General features: G+C 62.2%; 2 protein-coding genes across 4 annotated transcripts; one reads left to right on the top strand and one right to left on the bottom strand.

Moving 5' to 3' along the window:
- Window positions 1–663: 663 nt before the first annotated feature.
- PLK1 (polo like kinase 1) lies at window positions 664–6064 on the top strand. Its single transcript, XM_085591948.1, has 10 exons — window positions 664–1372; window positions 1497–1665; window positions 1743–1887; window positions 2247–2340; window positions 2803–3022; window positions 3452–3610; window positions 3692–3769; window positions 4251–4405; window positions 4836–5018; window positions 5360–6064. Exons 1-10 carry the CDS (start codon window positions 1007–1009, stop codon window positions 5564–5566), a joined length of 1776 nt encoding a protein of 591 aa, XP_085448074.1. The 5' UTR covers window positions 664–1006; the 3' UTR covers window positions 5567–6064.
- A 272-nt stretch (window positions 6065–6336) lies between these two features.
- ERN2 (endoplasmic reticulum to nucleus signaling 2) lies at window positions 6337–16798 on the bottom strand. Of its 3 annotated transcripts, none has more exons than XM_085591945.1 (22): window positions 16680–16798; window positions 14537–14654; window positions 14185–14218; window positions 13583–13655; window positions 13411–13483; window positions 13165–13287; window positions 12978–13079; window positions 12482–12743; window positions 12300–12378; window positions 12072–12222; window positions 11556–11677; window positions 11224–11400; window positions 10883–11132; window positions 10547–10637; window positions 9892–10081; window positions 9688–9787; window positions 9362–9561; window positions 8558–8705; window positions 8323–8450; window positions 8015–8138; window positions 7691–7758; window positions 6337–7613 (listed from the first exon to the last, which is right to left on the bottom strand). In XM_085591945.1, the coding sequence occupies exons 1-22, from the start codon at window positions 16788–16790 to the stop codon at window positions 7440–7442; spliced, it is 2898 nt and encodes a 965-aa protein (XP_085448071.1). In that variant the 5' UTR covers window positions 16791–16798; the 3' UTR covers window positions 6337–7439. The 3 variants fall into 3 exon arrangements, with proteins under 3 accessions (XP_085448071.1, XP_085448072.1, XP_085448073.1); XM_085591946.1 differs by having other exon boundaries at window positions 9392–9561; XM_085591947.1 differs by having other exon boundaries at window positions 12061–12222; window positions 12482–12621.
- Between the last annotated feature and the right edge of the window lie 878 nt (window positions 16799–17676).

The following is a 17676-nucleotide window of genomic DNA, read 5'->3' as shown; positions in this document are numbered from 1 at the left end:
TGCTGAGGGGAAAGGAGGCCAAAGGATGTTAAAATTTCCTCAGTCCGTGGGACCGTGCGTGCCAGGGAGGAGAGCGCAGGTGTCGGGGCTGCGGCACTGCTGCTGCTTGTGTCTGTTTTGGGTCATTTTTCATTGGTGGTGGTGTTAAGGCATGGGAGCATCCCAGGGTCACTGCTCCTGGCAAGGGGGGCGCAGGAGCCGGGGTGCGGGACCTGGGGTGGGGGTCAGGGCTGAGGGGGACAGGGCAGTGAGGTCAGGGCAGCCCCTCGGAACGGCCACGCTGCCGCCCGAGGGGAGCAGGGCGCGGGGTGCCTCCGCTGCAGAAACCGGCGCAAGGCCGGTGCTTGGGCGGCCGCGGGGAGCGGGCGGTGCCGCCGCAGTGCCGGGAGATCCACGCCGGCGGCACATCCCGGGGGATGTCCTCGCGGCCGCGTGCCCGCGCCCGGGCTCCCGCGGGGCCGCGCTCTGCCCGGGGCCCGGCGGCGGGAGCGCGCCCGGCGCCTGCCGGGGCCGCGCCCAACGGCCGCCGGCGCACGCGCACACCGCGGGGGCGTGTCCCGGCGCGCCCGGCCCCGCCCCCGCGGGCGCGTGCCTCTCCCGGCTCCCATGGTGCCCCGCGCGGCGCGTGGATTTTAAATCGCGCGGCCAATGGGGAGCGGCCGCGCGCGGTAACGGCCCCGGCGCCGCCTTTGAACCGCGGCCCCGAGAGCGAGCGGGGAGCGCAGCCCGGCACCGGGACCCGCACCGGGACCGCCAGCTGCACCGCTACGGGCACCGGCACCCATCACTGCACCGGCACCGACACCCCCAGCCGCACCGCTACGGGCACCGGCACCCGCCGCTGCTTCGGTGCAGGCACTCGGCACCCATCACTACACCGGGACCGACACCCCCAGCTGCACCGGTACAGGCACCGGCACCCACTGCTGCTCCGGGACCCGCCGCTGTTTCGGTGCAGGGAGCCGGGCTCCGGCGGTGCCCCAGCGCAGCTCGGCGCGGACCCAGCATGAGCGCGCCGGGCGGGAAGGCGGCGCGGCCGGCGGCGGCGGAGCCGGCCCGGCCGGCAGCGGCGGGGAAGGAGGTGCCGAAGGTGCTCGTGGACCCGCGCACCCGGCGCAGCTTCGTGCGCGGCCGGTTCCTGGGCAAGGGCGGCTTCGCGCGGTGCTACGAGCTGGCCGAGGCCGAGAGCCGGGAGGTGTTCGCCGGGAAGGTGGTGCCCAAGTCGCTGCTGGTGAAGCCGCACCAGAAGGAGAAGATGTCCATGGAGATCGCCATCCACCGCAGCCTCTCCCACCGCCACGTCGTCGGCTTCCAGAGCTTCTTCGAGGACGACGACTTCGTCTACGTCGTGCTGGAGCTCTGCCGCCGCAGGGTGAGGGGCCGGGGGCGGGTGTCGGTGTCCCCGGGTACGGGCTGTCCCCTTCCCCGCGTCCTGCGGTGCTGATCTCATCCCTGTCCCGCAACCCCGCCCGGTACTGACCGACCGTCCCCCACAGTCGCTGCTGGAGCTGCACAAGCGGCGGAAGGCGCTGAGCGAGCCCGAGGTGCGCTACTACCTGCGCCAGACCATCCTGGGCTGCCAGTACCTGCACAGCCACCGCGTCATCCACCGCGACCTGAAGCTCGGCAACCTCTTCCTCAGCGACGACATGGAGGTGAAGATCGGTAAGTGGCAGGGACCCCAGCCCAGGGACCAGCCAGCCAGGGCATCTTGGGCATATCCCATCTCCCTGTCCCTCCAGGTGACTTTGGTCTGGCCACCAAAGTAGAATACGATGGGGAGCGCAAGAAGACCCTGTGTGGGACACCCAACTACATCGCCCCAGAGGTGCTGGGCAAGAAGGGGCACAGCTTCGAGGTGGACATCTGGTCCATTGGCTGCATCATGTGAGTCAAACTGCCTTTCAGAGGCCGTGGGGATGGGCAATCCCTGTGGTTCTGGTCTCCTTGGCCCCTCTGAGCTTCAGGGTGATCCAAAGCTCCAGGTCACTGTCCCCACAGTGCTGCGTCCTGCTGCCAGGCAGCTCTCAACCTTCCCCAACTGAAACTTTCCCTGCAGGGTGCTAGATTCCAACTTCCCTGTCCAAGGGACAGGATCCAGGCACAGTACACATAGCTGTCAGTGTGTTGAATGCTAAGCATGTTCCCTCTGCCAGGAAAGCCCCTGTGCTTAGGACATGGCTGTTTCTATGCACAATCTGAGTCTCTTTTGCAAAACTGACACCTTTTTGTCTGGGAATGCCCAGGTACACTCTTCTAGTGGGGAAACCGCCTTTTGAGACGTCTTGTCTAAAGGATACGTACATCCGGATCAAGAAGAACGAGTACACCATTCCAAAGGTATGCTGCTTCCCATGGAGCATCTGTTTGGCTCACAGTGGTGCTTGGTGAGCCTCCTGCTGCAGCCTCTGTGTCTGGCACTCCATGGGCTCTCACATAGCAGGGCAGGGGCTCTCAGTGCTGGGGGGCTTGTTCAGGTTGGGGTGGCGTGAACCTCGTGGGGAGCCAGCAGCTCCCTTGGGGGTGAATGGACATGGGCAAGTCCATGAGGTCTTGGCCAGGTCCCCAGCTCATCCCACTGCTGATGAGCTGGTGTTGCTCAAGTAATTTGACCTCAGGCTTTGGGTGCTGTTAGGAGCCGGTTCTCTGTGCTACCCAATTCTGCTTCCCCAGCCTTGTGTCCCACTTGCCTGATGTGGCACTGGAGCTCTGCTCCAAATGGAGCTTCCCTGGGCTGTAAACTCTGTTCATTTGTTGCTAGTGCACATTGTCCCCGGTCTCTAAACTCCACCTGTCCCTCAGCACATCAACCCTGTGGCCGCGAGCCTCATCCAGAAGATGCTGAGGTCGGACCCTGCCACGCGCCCGACCATCAACGAGCTGCTGAACGACGAGTTCTTCACCTCGGGGTACCTCCCCGGCCGCCTGCCCACCAGCTGCCTCACCATCGCGCCCCGCTTCTCCCTGGCTCCCAGCAGCATGGAGCTGGGTGGGCGGAGGCCGCTCACCGCGCTCAATAAAGGTGGGTGTGTGTGCCCAGGTGTGCCTGGGCTGCAGCGCTGGCCAGGGCCTGCCTGGCCTCCAGCAGCATCCCAGCATTTGTGGGTGAGGGGGCTCTGGCCGGGACAAAGTGCTGCATTTGCTTCAGCTCTGAAATGGGCTCAAACTGACACCTGGGAAGTTCCACCAGAATGTGAGGAAGACCTTCTGTTCAGTGCCTGAGCACTGAACAGATTCCCTAGAAGAGGGTGTGTGGATTCTTCCTCACTGGAGGTATTCCAGAATCCTCTGGACACATCCTGGGCCCTGTGCTCTGGACTTACCCTGCTCATGTCCCACCATGGTCCCTTCCATCATGATCCATTCTGTGTGTCGGGTGCTGTCTGCATGTCTGGTGCCTTTGGAAACCTCGTCCTGGTCACACTGTTCTCACACCGTTCTCTCTGGCCAGGACTGGACAGCCCTGCACAGGAGCCCTTGCCGGACAAGGAGGAGGCGGCGGGGCTGCGGGAGGTGGGAGATGCTGTCAGTTGCCACCTGGCTGACATGTTGCAGCAGCTGACTGCAGTCAACGCAGCCAAGCCCTCCGAGAGAGTAGCAGTGAGGCAAGGTGAGCCTGGGGCAGCCCACGGGCCTCGTGGGTGCACAGCCTGTGGAAAATGTCTCCTAACAAGCTGCTTTCTTCCTGCAGAAGAAGCTGAAGACCCAGCCTGCATTCCCATCTTCTGGGTTAGCAAATGGGTGGACTACTCGGATAAATATGGACTCGGTAAACACTATGGGTGGCAATGCTTCTGGCTTTCCTCATGTCTGAGGGGGCTGGAAGAAGCCTGGATTGGGGCATTTCTTAGTCTGGGTTTTTAATCACCTTATTCCAGTGTGTGTCCAAGACCACTGCCAGGAGTCTTACCACATACCCCAGAAATCCAGAGTGGTGGTCACTGACCATCAGCTCTGGCCACTTTAATGTGGACAGTGGTACACGTGCATGAGGTAACCAAGCTCTCCCCAGCCTGCACAGGGGTCCATGGTGGTAGCAGAAGCTGTTTTTGAAGCAGCTGATGCAGTAAGGGAGATGACAAATCCAGAGCTGGAAAAGTACCAGCCAGAGCTCCTCAAAGAGCAGACCTGGCAGGGACATGGTGGGGTGGCTGTTGGAGAATCCCTGGGTGATAAACCGTCTGCCTTGGTGCTTCCCACTGCTGGTGGTCCCCTGAGATTGGAGGTCTCATGGGGTCCCTTCTGGGCAGGTTACCAGCTCTGTGACAACAGCGTTGGGGTTCTCTTCAATGACTCCACTCGGCTCATCATGTACAACGATGGGGACAACCTGCAGTACATTGAGCAGAACAACACAGAGTCCTACTTCACTGTGAGGTCCTACCCCTCTGCCCTGAACAAGAAGGTCAGTCCTGGGGACAGGAGCCCTGGCTTGGGGGGTGGTGAGGCTCCTGCCACCCTTAGGCTTTGGTGGCAGGGTGGGTTCCAGGGAGAAACATTTATTGGAGGTCACTGGAACTTTGCAGGTTTCCTCTAGCTGGTGACATGTGGTCCCAAGGACAGACACTAGCAGCTCTAGCTGCTATCTGAGGCTCATTTATGAGCACTTTCACAGGAATTTAAGTGCTCACATGACTTGGCACATACCAAAGTGTTCAGCAAAGCGAGTCTGATGTGTCATGGTCAGAGTTAACTTTGAGGATTTGCACAAGTCCTTGCAGTGACACCTCAGGCTCTGAAAGATGTAAGGAGGGTCTAGGACTGTGATGGCAGTCCCTGTACTCCCCCCATGCCTGGGGTCACCCTCAGCCCCTCACGGCCCATCTCTTCTGCAGATAACACTACTGAAGTACTTCCGGAATTACATGAGCGAGCACTTGCTGAAGGCGGGGGCGAACATCACGCCACGGGAAGGGGACGAGCTGGCCCGACTGCCCTACCTGTGCACCTGGTTCCGGACCCGCAGTGCCATCATCCTGCACCTCAGCAACGGCACTGTGCAGATCAACTTCTTCCAGGTGAGGCTCTGTGCAGGGCCGTGCTTGCATGTGGTGCTGCTGGGACAGTGGCAGGAGGGGATGGCCTGAGCCAAGGCTCTGCACTGGGAGCTGTCTGTGCTGGTACCTGAGGCCCCCAGACTCTCCTGGCTCGTGAGGGGCTGTGCTCTGGAGCAGCAGGCTGCCTGCTGCAGCCAGCTCTTGCCCGCTGCAGCCAGCTCTTGCCCTTTGCTGTGCTCTGAAGGAATTCTACAGAGGGACTTTGTCACACACCCCGGGTGCTGCTGAGATGGCTCATCCAGAGGAAATGCTGCCCCGAGGAGCACAGCGCTCAGTGACCGTGTGTTCTCCTCTCCCCCCAGGACCACACCAAGGTGATCCTGTGCCCTCTCATGGCTGCTGTCACGTACATAGATGAGAAACGGGACTTCCGCACGTACAAGCTGAGCCTGATCGAGGAGCACGGCTGCTGCCGGGAGCTAGCCAGCCGCCTGCGCTACGCCCGCACCATGGTGGAGAAGCTCCTCAGCTCCAAGTCTGGCTCGGGCCGGATGAAATCTTCCACTTAGACCCTGTTCTTGCTGGACTCAACATCTGTGCCACACTGCCCAGCTGTGGAGGGAGAGGTCTGGCGGCTTCCCTCCTGTGGCCCAGCTGGGTTCCCGCTCCTGGGTCTGGGCTCATTGCCACAAGGAAGCCCCTGCTGCTGTGGGAATGGTGTTGTCCACTGACTGGTGCCCAAAGGTTTCTTGCTTCCTGTTCCTAACAAGGTGTATTTTTTAATTCCCTACCTAGTCTGTTTTTCTACTTTCCCAAAGACAAAAACCCAGTTCCAAACCAGCCCTCTCGTTTGAGGGCCTGCTCTTGAGAGAGCAAAGCTGGCACATGAGGTGCCCGTACATGGCTGTGCCTGTGCTCTGGGCTTCGTTTCCTCTGGTAGAAGCTCAGGTAAAGTACTGAACAAGCCCGGAGTGAGATTTGAGCAATTGGGCTTTTAATACTAAAACTCCATGAAACCTCAACTTTTGTATATTGCATAACTTGAATAAAGATTGTCTGACACAGCATCCGGGCTGTTTCACTTCCCATTTCCTTGCTGAGAGAGGGGGCAGCACCTCTCTGGCTTCCCCTCTGAATGAGGCATCCTCTTGCCATTAGTGACAGCCCTGGGCTGGGCTTGCCTCTTCCTTGGCTCCATGACTAATTATGGCTAAAGGATCAGCACAAGTCCTCTCAGGCAGCAGAGTCTTGCAGGAGCTCAGTGCCCTCGCTGTGTTGCTCTCCCACCACTGCCTCTACCAGCAGCTAGAGGTGTTCTCAGGCCAGTTTAAGCAGGAAATGCTTTTTAGGTTGTATTTTTTAATTTTTATAACATCTTGTATAAATATATTCTGAAAAGAAACCTGGTACAAACCCTGTTGCCTGTGTAACAAAATCCCACACCCCAGCACATGCAGGAATCGGACTATACAAAATTATTGCTGTTCCACGGAGGAACTTTGCTGTGGGGCTCTCTCTGCCCACGGGCTCAGCTGGTGCTGGAGGATGGCTCACAGGGAACACATGCCCACGGGGCTGCCATGAACCACAGCACCTATGGGATACCTGCCCTGGGCAGCAGGAGAGGCTGGGGGAGCTGCAGGCATAGGCCTGTCTGTGAGAGAAGGATCCCAGTGGACAGGAACTCCCTCCTTTGTGCCCAGGGACAACTGTTCCTGGACTGCTGTGCCACCAGGCCTGGCACAGGTACAGGCTGCTGGGGCCCCTAAGGGAGAAGCCTTGTTCTGAGCCCAGCTGAGAGGCACACTTTGATGGCGGGGCCATGCCCTCACAGCCCGGCTGCCACGGGCAGGTGCTAGCCCCAGCGTGGCTGCTCGGCCTGGCCTGGCTGCACACAGCCCTGCCGGGGCTGAGGGGCAGCTCCAGTGTCAGGAGCTGGTCCTGGGCACAGCTCAAGGAGCTGTGTCCCCTGCCACAGGAGAGAACCCATGGGACAAAGCTTTCTGTCCCTGCTGAATGTCCCCAGGACTGACTGGCAGCCTGGCAGCTCTGCCAGGGCCCGGCTGTGGCTGTCCCTGTGAAAACACAGCGTGCTTTCCTCTTTCTTCTCCAAGCACTGTGTCCACCTGAGATGTCTTTGTTTTCTGACCCAAAGGCCTTCACACCTGAGTCTGACTGTGAGTGTTTGCAAAGGTGGTTGCCCAGAGGGTCCCTCAGGGAACTCCAGGTGTGCCTACCTCTGCTGCCCTGTGCCCCACCTGCAGAGCCCAGCCTGGCCCTGCAGCAGGACAGCCATGAGAGAGAGCCGGGACGGGGAGAGTGGCCGCAGGCCCCGGGCACAACCTGTGGCCCTCGGGCACAACCCGTGGCCCTCAGCCATGACCCGTGGCCCTCAGGCACGACCCGTGGGCAGGACCCGTGGCCCTCAGGCGCCATCGCCCCTCAGCCCTGGCAGTAGTAGGCGTGGAAGGTGCGCTCGTGGGCACAGACCCGCATGGCCCCGTGCGTGTGCAGCAGCAGCCGCGGGAAGCGGGAGGTGAAGTACTGCACGAAGCCCTCGGGGACGGAGCCCAGGGCCACCCGGACATCGGCCGGCAGCTCGTGGTAGTGGTGCTTCTGCAGGAGAGAGGGCGAGGTGAGGGAGGACGGGGACGGTGGAGGCGGCGGGGCCGCGGGGCAGCTGGTGGCCGTACCTTGTTCCTCATGGCCCGCAGCAGGTCACGCACTGACCCTCCCTTGTAGGTGCGGAACCTCCTCAGGTCTGGGGGCAGCAGGAGAGACACGGAGTGAGGGAAGGGAGACACAGCCGGGGTGGGGCTGCCTCAGCCCCTGTAGTGCCAGCCCCAGCCCTGCTGCACTGTGGCCTCCAAGGAAGAGTTGCCACCTTTACCTGCCCCACTTTTCGTTTCTTGGGCACAAGCAGGTGCTTGCTGGCCAGTAAAAGCACCAGCCCTTGGAGCCCCAGTCCCTACCTGCTTCACTGGACCCAGTGACGAGCCTGGCCCCTCCATGCTCACCCATCTGCAGCGGCAGGGAGATGTGCATCCTCCAGTTGGTCCTCACCACTGCCCGTCCCCCCGATTCCAGGGCTGAGACGATGGGCCCCTCGGCTGGCTCCTTCTCCACACGGTCACTGACGTCCTACGTGCCCAAGAGGTTGTTATGGCACTGCCCTTGCTCTGCACATGGTGGCACAGAGACCCAGGGACCCCTCACCCCTCCTAAGAGCAGCTCACAATGAGCATGTTGACTTGAACGCAGTAGTTTGCAGCACGTTTTGCAGTGCACACCTGCATTCACCGCCGGTGGGACAGCACAGGCTCACCTGGAAGAACTGCAGCTGCTTCTCCTGACTCCAGAAGAAGGGATGCACAAGGACCACAGGGGCCGAGGGCCGGCGCTGGGGCTCGGAGCTGATCATCGCCACAATCAGCTCCCTCGCAACGAGTTTGTCTGGAGGTGAAACAAAACAGCAGAGAGCTCACCCCCACGCCAGGAACAGGAGCTGCCCCCAGCCCAGAGGCTCCCCACGGTGCTGTGTCATTGAGGAAGGCTCTCACCATGAGCCTCCTCCTGCAGGCAGCTCAGCTGGTAGGAGCCCGCCAGGATGTTGGCCTGGCGCCGCAGGCTGTCCCCAAAGGGGTGCTGTCCCCCCGACACCACGTAGTAGAAGATGCACCCAGCTGAGAAGATGTCCACAGCACTGGTCTGTAAAACACGGGGGCACGTGGGACCCTCAGGCAAAGGGCAAGGAAACCTTTACCTCCCACTTTTCTGTGCTTTTATGTGGACAATTGGTCACTGGCTGCAGAGCTGCTGGAAAATGCATGGCATGGGGCTCCTGCTCTGCCACCTGTGAGCCCCATCACCCCACGTCCCCAACAGAGAAGGGGTTTCCAGAGGCACAGGCAGAATTCAGGACTTCACAGCCCAACAGACATGCAGGGGCTGCTGGTGTCCCACCAGCAGTCAGACACCAGCATGAGCCCCAGCACTGCCCTGCCCAGGATCAGTACAGCAGCTGCTTCCAGTGGGAATGAGATCCCCAATTCTGAAGAGAGGAGAAGTGTGACCTTGGCAGCCACCCACAGCCCCTCCAACCTCCCTGCCCCAAATTTCTGAGGACTAATGGAGCCTAATGAGACATCTGCTGAATACAGCTGGGCACTGTCCCCAGGGGCAGGGGGATGGGGACAGCCCTGGCAAAGAAGCACAGTGCTTGTTTCTTGGCTGGCTCTGGCTCATGGAGCTCTCATCTTAAGTGTGCACCTCAGCAGAGTGACCTGAGGCCACTGCCAGCATGGGGGACACTTCCACAATGGGCCCAAGGAGCACCCGGGCAGGGGTGGCCATGGCTCACTGACAGGGTTCTCCTTCGGGGCCTCCTGCAGCACCTCGGGCGCGATCCAGCCCTCAGTGCCAGGGATCCCGGAGCGGAGGCTGAAGCTCTGTCGTCCCCCCTGAAGCTTCTTGCAAAGGCCGAAGTCGGAGATGACGGCGCGGATCTGCCCGTGGCAATTCGGGACAGAGATGAGGATGTTACAGGGCTTCAGGTCACGGTGCACTGCAAGGGAGAGGGTGTGCTGTCACCTGGCAGGGCTGGAGCAAATAGGGCTCTGCCACAGTCCCGTATGCTGCTGCCCCCACAGCCACTGCAGGAGAGGCTGCAGAGGAGACTGCTGGCCCTTACCAATGCTGAGGGAGTGCAGGTGGGCCAGCCCGGACATGGTCTGACGCAGCACAGACACTGGGTCCAGCCCTCGGCGCTCAAAGCTGGGGCTCTCCACATACTGGAACCACACAGGAGGAGAGGAACTAAGCCTGATTTACTGGGCAAAGGCAAGCTGGCTGGAGAGACACCCCACCGCAGCAGCAGCCCTGTGCCCGGGCTCACCTCCTGCAGCGTGGCGGAGCACAGCTCGATGGCGATGTAGTGGAACTGCCGGTCCCTCTCGGTGCAGAAGTAGCGGACGACGTGGGGGTGCTCGTCCGACTCCCGGAGCAGCTGGACCTCGCGGTCCAGCAGGTGGACACACTCGGGCAGGAGGCGCTTCACGGCCACACGGCGGCCCTCGAACTGCCCCCTGTGCAGAGAGCCCCCGCTGTGTCCGTGTGCAGCACGGCCCAGCCACGCTCACCCACAGGGACCCCAGCATAGGTCACTGCTGTGCCCCCAAAGCCTTGTCACATCACCGACAGGAAGAGATCTTCCCAGCGTAAGCTGGGAAATGGAAGCTCTTAATTTTGTAAGAAAATTACATCCCTACAGCTCAGTGCTGGAAAAAGGGCTCAGCCAGAGCCTAGGAACTGTGCGAGGGGCCAGAGCAGGTGCAGGGGGTGCAAGGGGGACCTGCCCTGTGTACTCAGTGTCTGGTCAATGAGGGCCACGAGCCCAGCTCCAGGATGGGTGGGATGAGGACCAGAAGAAGGTGAAAGGGGTGAGCTCTCAAAAGTTCCTGAACCAGTGGCCACCACCCTGAGCTGCCTTGTCGCTTTCCTGTGGCTCCCAGGGAGAAAGGGAGCAGAGTGCAGGCACCAGTGTCACCCACCTGAAAACAAAGGTTCCTCCAGCTCCATGGCCCAGCACGTCCTTGGGGTTAAAAGAAACTTTCCCAACTACAACCAGGTCTGGTTCTGCATCTGCAATGGAGAGAAGACAGCGGTCTTCCAGCCTCCAAGCACTAGTTCTGTAAGGAGGACACCTGTTTCTCTATTCATCTGGCCATTTCTTGGGCCCTACTCTGATGTAGGCCATGCTTATCCAGCAGCAGATCTGACACGTCCTCCTGTCCCAGGTAGGCTGCAGCCCTCTCATCTGAAGGCATCCCTGCACCTGCTCTGGGCACTGGCATCTCTGTACAGAAGCCCCCAGAACCTGCACCCACCTTCAGCAGCCACTGGGACAGCTGGCTCTGGGCTGACTGTCCCGTTAGCCGGGTCCTTCAGGCAGGCGGAGGGGCTGGAGCTCTGCGAGAGCTCTGATGCACTTCCCTGGCTCAGCTCCAGCTCCCTGGGCTCCTCAGGGACGCCCTCCCTGGAGATGCGGCCTGAGCGCAGCATCTCCTGCTGCTGCTGCAGGAGCTGTATCTGCTCCTCCAGCTGCTGCTGCTGCGCCTCATGCTGCCGCTGCAGTTTCTGGAACACAAACCATGCAATACTCAGAGCCTGGAGCTGCGCTGGGGCATTGGTGCCGCTGTGTCACTCTCCCACCACCACCAGCACTCACCGTGAGCATCAGGACCAGGATTCCCCCGCCCAGCAGAGCCGTGCCAACGCCAGCCATCACCAGGTCCCAGGTGCCAGACTCGGGGTACACCTCCACCTGCTCACCCGGTGCGGGGTCTGGCTGGAGCTGCCCCTCGCTGCGCACAGCTGGCTCCTCCAGGCTGCTCGGGGCCAGGAACTGCAACACACGCCCAGGGCTGGGTGACACAAGAGGAATGGACCGCAGGGCACTTGGCTTTGGGACTTCCTTCCTGTCCTATCCCATGCTGGGGACCCAGTGCCCACCCCAAGCAGCACAGACTCTTCAGTGACCCAGCACCCTTCACCACTCACATCGTCGAACACGGTCCTGGAGGGAGGAGCCCTGGGGATGATGGTTTCTGTGGTTTTCCTCAGGTTCTCTGGGAAGGCTCGCAGCATCGTGGTGTGGACCAAAGGAGGCAGCTCATGGTGCCCTGTGGCAGGAGGGGAACAGAGACAACCCTCAGTTCACCTCTTGGTTTCACCATCCAGCCCTTGCCAGCAGCCCTGGCTCTCCTGGAGTAGGGGGATTGCTTCTCATGGGACCCCCAGCATTGGTAACTGTGAGCCCTGCTTCAAAGGGTCCCTGCCCACCCCTGCACGGGGTGTCTGGCAGTCACTCTTGGGGAGGGGACAAGGAGGGGCTGAAAGGAGTCCCAGGCCAGTGTCACCACAGCCTGAGGTGACTCAGCCTTAATCCCATTCACCCCACTGGGCAGAGCAGGTAGGCCTATTGTCCCTAAAGCACAGCAGCAGCTGGGGGTGTTCCCTGCCGGGCACCGTCTGGGAGCCAGGACATGGGTGAGTCTGTGCCTACCATGGCCGCACCTATGAGGAGCCACTGGTTGGGAAGGGAGGTGATGCTGCCCTGCGGGTACTTGACGTCCGTGCTGGGCGTGATCTCGCACTCCCCGGACTCCCTCATGGTCACGTCGTCCGTGGTGGGGCCCTCGATCCTGGCCAGTGTGATGCCCTGGGGCTGGGGACGTGGCAGCTCGTGGGGCACGGGCAGCGAACATGCCGCGGTGGCTCCGGTGGGGCAGAGGGGACACTCACCACCAGCGCCACGCTGCCGTGCACCAGGGAGGTCACGGCATAGAAACCGGTCGCGTGCTTTCCCACGTAGAGCGCCGGCCTGCAGGGCAAGGACAAGCATCACCTTCCATCCGTCATGGATCAGGGTGGCCGAGCACGGGAACACGAATGCCACCGGCTGCCACCACTCAGGAACCACGTACAGCAGCTGCGTCTTGGTGGCGGCGAAGTCCTTGACAGACTGGTAGCTCCACTTGAGGACGTGGATGTCCTGCGACTGGAAGGTCAGATAGCGCAGGGTCTCCATGGCCAGGTTGAGGTGGGGGAGGCGGCGCAGGCTGTCCTGGTGCCACAGGTAGATGCCAACCACAGGTGAGCCGTAGTTCTGCGCCCACAGGACCTCCCCGCTCTCCTTGTCCAGGGTCACCACCAGCCCATCCCCGCTGGAGGCCAAGTGTGCCATTTCTGGAGAGAGCAAGAGGGATGAGGGATGCAGCAATTTGGCTGTGACTCCTCTGGTCACCCTCAGCTCTGCCACTGGCCATGGGCTGCTGCCTGCTCTCCCCAGCAATGGGCACAGTGAGACCTGCTGGCCCTGGCACTGTCACGCCGGCCCCTGCACAGCAGAGTCCTGCTGTGAGTGGGCACTGGGGAGCTGGGTGCCGTGACTGCTCCCGTGGCTGCTGCAGTTCCACTCACTGTAGTGGTAGGACTCCTCGCAGAGAGGGGCCGAGTACTCGGAGAAGGTAGCATTCCAGCGCAGCTCCCGTGACTTGGTGTCATACATGGTGATGATGTACTCTGGGGACAGCAGCAGGGCACGAGGTCACCTCCAGTAACCCATTCCTGGCACCAGACGGTCGACGGGGGCATGGGACTGGCTTACGGGTCCGTCCGATGTAGAGCAAGGGGCTGGATGGGCACAGACCATCCCAGGACTCTGTTGAGAGGGTGGTCTGCTTCTGCCCTGACTTGGGGTCCACAATGAACCAGGTGTCCTGCTTCTTCCCTGAGAAAGAAAACGCTTTCTTTGTAAGGCCCCGCAGCCCCGCCTGTCCCAGGAGCTCCCGCTGAGCTCTGGCCTGTGGCCCTCCCCGGCGCCCGGAGCGCTGTGCGCCCCAGCGCTCCGTACCGGTGTAGAGCACTCCGTCCGAGCTGCGGCACGGCGAGGACTGCACCAGCTCCGGGATGGTGAATGGCAGCTTCTGCAACACAGGCGGCAGAGCAGGTGCAGGGTGCAGGGCAGAGTCACCTCTGCAGCCCAGGGGATCGCAGGATGCCCACAGCCCCACAGCCCTACTGACCATCAAGCCTTCTTTGTTCTTTCCTCCCAGGATATACAGGCTGCCATCATTGGGGTCTGGAAGGAATGCTGGCCTGGGAAGCACGAGAGAAGGATAAAATGTGAGCTACCCCTGCCCTGGGCACCTCCAAGGACACAGAGTGTTTACACTGCAGAACCCCCTGTAGCAGTTTGCTCCAGGGTGAGTCCCTGCAGGACTTGACCTTTCCTGGACACCTGCAGCACTGCATTTGGCAGGAGATCGTTCCCACTCTGGTCAGTCCTGGGATTTCCCACAGCCACCCAGTGCCCACGCACCAGGCTGGTGGATGCCCTGCCTGTCTCAAGGAGCTCTTGCTGTCCTGCCTGCCCCTGAGCTGACAGGGGGATTTCCCTCTATTTCTCTCCATGCTGGTGTGTGTAGCCGAGCTGAGAGCTCCTCGGCTGTGCAGCAGGTGCCAGCTCCTCCTCATCACCATGTGCCACGTGCCAGCACCAGGGTCAGGGTAAGGTGATGCCACGGCATGGGCTGGGCATTTCATTTCTCTGTGGCTCCCCTTTCCTGCTGTTGCTCCATCAGTTATCAGGGAGCCTCCTGCACTGCCCAGTGCGGGTGACACTCACTCTGCCACATAGACCGGCACCTGCAGAATGGGATCTGAAACAGAGAGTGAGAGGCCACGTCAGCAGCACTCCTGTCAGTGGGACAGCACAACACCACTGTTTACCCCGCATGGCACTGTCACCCAGCCCAGCCACGCAGCCTGCTTGCCTTTCAGAGCCAAAAGGGACACCAGTGGCAGATGCCCACCCGCGCTCGGCTGTGCCTGGGCCCGGGGCTGGCAGCGCACCCCAGGGCTGGAGGCACTGGCAGCCCAGAGCCCATCCAGCAAGAGCCAGGCCAGGGGAGCATTCCCACACCCCAAACATGCTCCAGGAGCTAGGCTGTAAGCAAATGCCCCCAGTCATTACTCACCATCCTTCAGGGTCCACTTGATATCCCCTGTGCTCTTGCTGACAGCATGGAGGTTCCCATCCAGTGTGGAGATGAAGAGCAGCGTTTCTGGGACAGTCACAGCACCACCTTTGAGGCTCTAGGACAGACACACCATCCTCAAGAGATCAGCCAGACTTGGGAACAATCCCCCAGCCCGGCTCCTCTGCTCAGCTCAGCTCCTGGTGCACCACCCTCACCTACAGCCCCTGGCTCCCGTGGCACTGCTCACATCCCACCAGAGCCACCCTGGGGCTGGAGCAGCCTTCCCTCTCCCGCTTCTCCCTGGAACAAGTTTTTCCCACAGGTGAGATGAATTACAGTGTGGCCGTTCCCAGTCACAACCCTGGATGCCTTTCTAAAGGGGACAAGAGCAGCCGACCGTCGGCTCCTTCCAGAAACAAACGAGTCTGGTGACTTTTCGTGCCAGAGCAGTGATGATTGCTTGCCCGGGCCTTCAGAGCTGCAGGTTTCAGCTACCTGACATTGAGGAAGTAATTGCAAATTCACCTGGGAAGAGGAGCTGCTGCTTCCACGTATGGCGTCTGCATAGCGAGTGCCAGCTCAGCCAGTGCCACATATGCCAGCCTCGCCCTGTTGGCAAACAGGGATGGGCAAACAGCACGGGACCCACATGGCTCTGGCAGTCCCCAATGCCAGGGATTTGGCAGCAGCACCTGAGCCCCTGGCTGGTCACAGATTAGCGTGAGAGGCACAGGACACCCCTGGAGTCCAGCCCCTCAGTAGTCCCCTCGCTGCTCTAGGAGCCTGAGCTGGCAGAGCCTGTGCTGGGGACCTGTCCAGGCTGTGGAGCAGGGACCAGCCAGCAGCCTGTGCCCAGCCAGGACCTGCATGCAAGTCTGAGACCATTTGCAGAGCAGAATATGACAGTACAAGACTGGCTGTGGCACGGTGGGACCAGGAGATTCCTTCAGTTGCAACAAAGCACGGGAGCACACACAACATCCCTCACTATGCACCTCACACCAACTTCTATGCCTCCAGCCCAGTTCTTTTATTTGCACTTCTTTTTGCTTATTTTTCGGGTGAGGTCAGTGTGAGCTTCCCTGCTCTGGCTTTGCCCATAGGACATGGCAGGGGACTGCTCCCACCACAGCTCCTCCAGCCCCCGTGGCCATGCAGGCAGGATTGCTGCCGGCTGGGGACGTGCCAGGCTGGCAGACACGGGGCTCTTGCAGTGTGGCCACCTGCCCAGGGGAAGCTGAGACTGCCGGGCCCCCCCAGCTGTCGGGGCTCTCTGCTTCCTTCCCCCTGAAGCGCTGGGGTTTTTTCCATCCCTTCTGCAAGTGTTTTGGTGCCAGGGCACTCGAGCAAAGGCCAGGCTGCCTGGCCTGCTCCCCATAAACCACCATGGGCAGAACTGGGAGCACTGGATGCCTGGGAGGTGCCAGCCTCCCTCCCCCTGGTCCCAGCCCCAGCGCACAAGTGTGGCTGTTCCCACAGGCTGTTCCCTAGAGCCGTGCTATCCCGAGGTTCCACCACAGCACTCTGGACTCTGCAGTGATGCCGCTCGGGCCAAACTCAGCCGTGGGCTCGGGGCACACTGGCTCCCCCAAGGATAGACAGAGAGGGACGGCCAAGCACAGACAGAAACTCGGCTCCAGCATCGCCTGCTTCCTCCGCTGAAGCAGCTCGAGCCGTGTAATCCAAAGCCACCCTGGCACGCTGCCTATCCGCTTGAGCCGCCACCAGCGGCAGGAGCTGGATCCGGCTCCGAAGGCACCACCCTGACAGGCAGCAGCTCCGCGGGCACGAGCAGCAGGAGGGGGCGGAGAGCACCCAGGGAAGGGGGCTCCGCTGCCGGCCACAGCCAGGCCCAGGGGTGAGGATGGAGAACAGCCTCCGCTCGGGGTGCCGCAGGGGCCCGGTGACAGCCCGGCGCTCCATCGCACAGCGGCCAACGCCACCCACGTTCGGCACCCGGCAGCATCCCGGCCCCGCGGGCACCAAGTGTCGTGTGCCCTCCCGCAGGACACGCGGGGCTCAGTGGGCACAGGCTCACACCGGGCACCGCGCTGTCCCCTCTCACTGTCCCCTCCCGGGCGCTGTCTCGTCCCGGGCGCTGTCCCACCCCCGCACCCCCCAGCCCCAGCGGCGGCCGTACCTGTGCCGGGGGCGGCGGGAGCAGCAGCAGCAGCAGCAGCGGCGGCGGCCGCAGGAGCCCCCGGCGCGCCCCCCGGAGCCCCCGCGGGCGCGGCGCGGCGGGGCCGCCCATGTCCCGGCCGGGCCAGGCCGGGCCGGGCCGCGCGGCCGCCGTGAGTCAGCGGGGCCGGGGCGGGTCCCGGACGCGGCTCCCGCCCCCCGCGCTCCGCACCCCGGCCCCGCGGCCCTCCGGCCTCCCCGCCCCGGGCCCCTCCGCTTCCCGGCCGTCCGCACCGCGGCAGGAGCCGCGCTCAGCGCAGCCCGCGTCCCCCCGCCGCGGGCACCGGCCCCGGCCCGGCCGCGGGCACCGAGCCGGGGACAGCTCCCCTCGCCGGTAACGCGGAGCGAAGCCCTCCCGGCGGCAGCGGCAGGAGCCCCGTGTGCGGAGCCGTGCCCGGGGGACAGCGGGACGGGCTGCGCTGGGACCCCCGCCCGCACGGACTGCTGGAGCCGACAGCCGGGGCACACCTGGACAGCGCAGCCACGGGAACCCGCCCGCGGCACACGCCGGGAGAACGGCAGCGCCAACTGCGGCTCCTGAACTCTAGATGGGCTGGCTGAAGGCGGAGGCGAGGCCGAGCAGCGCCGGTCCAGCACGGCAATCCTGAGGGTGCCGAACGCCAGCACCGGGGCTGCCCCGAGCACACACCGGGGCTGTTCAGTGGCAGTGGGACTGTGGCACCAGCAAGGGCCGGGCCAGCCAGTCTCGGTGTAAAAGCAGATTAAAGCCCGGCTTTGGGCAGGCAGGTAGAGACCATCCCGTAATTCACAGCCCGTGCGTGTGCATGGCACAGGGCAGCAGAACCCAAATCCCCACCGTGGGAGATGGGCACCCACGGCTTTGATGTGTCACCAGGTGTGGGGTCCCCTGAACTTCGGCCTGTGTCCATCTTCCCACAAAGAAACTCACTACAAACCCTTTGCTCACAGCTGTTCATGCAGGAGAAAGCAGCTCAGTA

The sequence above is a fragment of the Lonchura striata genome, chromosome 14, assembly GCF_050655825.1.
Source record: "Lonchura striata isolate lonStrDom1 chromosome 14, ASM5065582v1, whole genome shotgun sequence".
NCBI lineage: Eukaryota > Metazoa > Chordata > Aves > Passeriformes > Estrildidae > Lonchura > Lonchura striata.
Note: the sequence above shows the minus strand (reverse complement) of the source record. Positions and strands in the feature narration are given on the sequence as shown.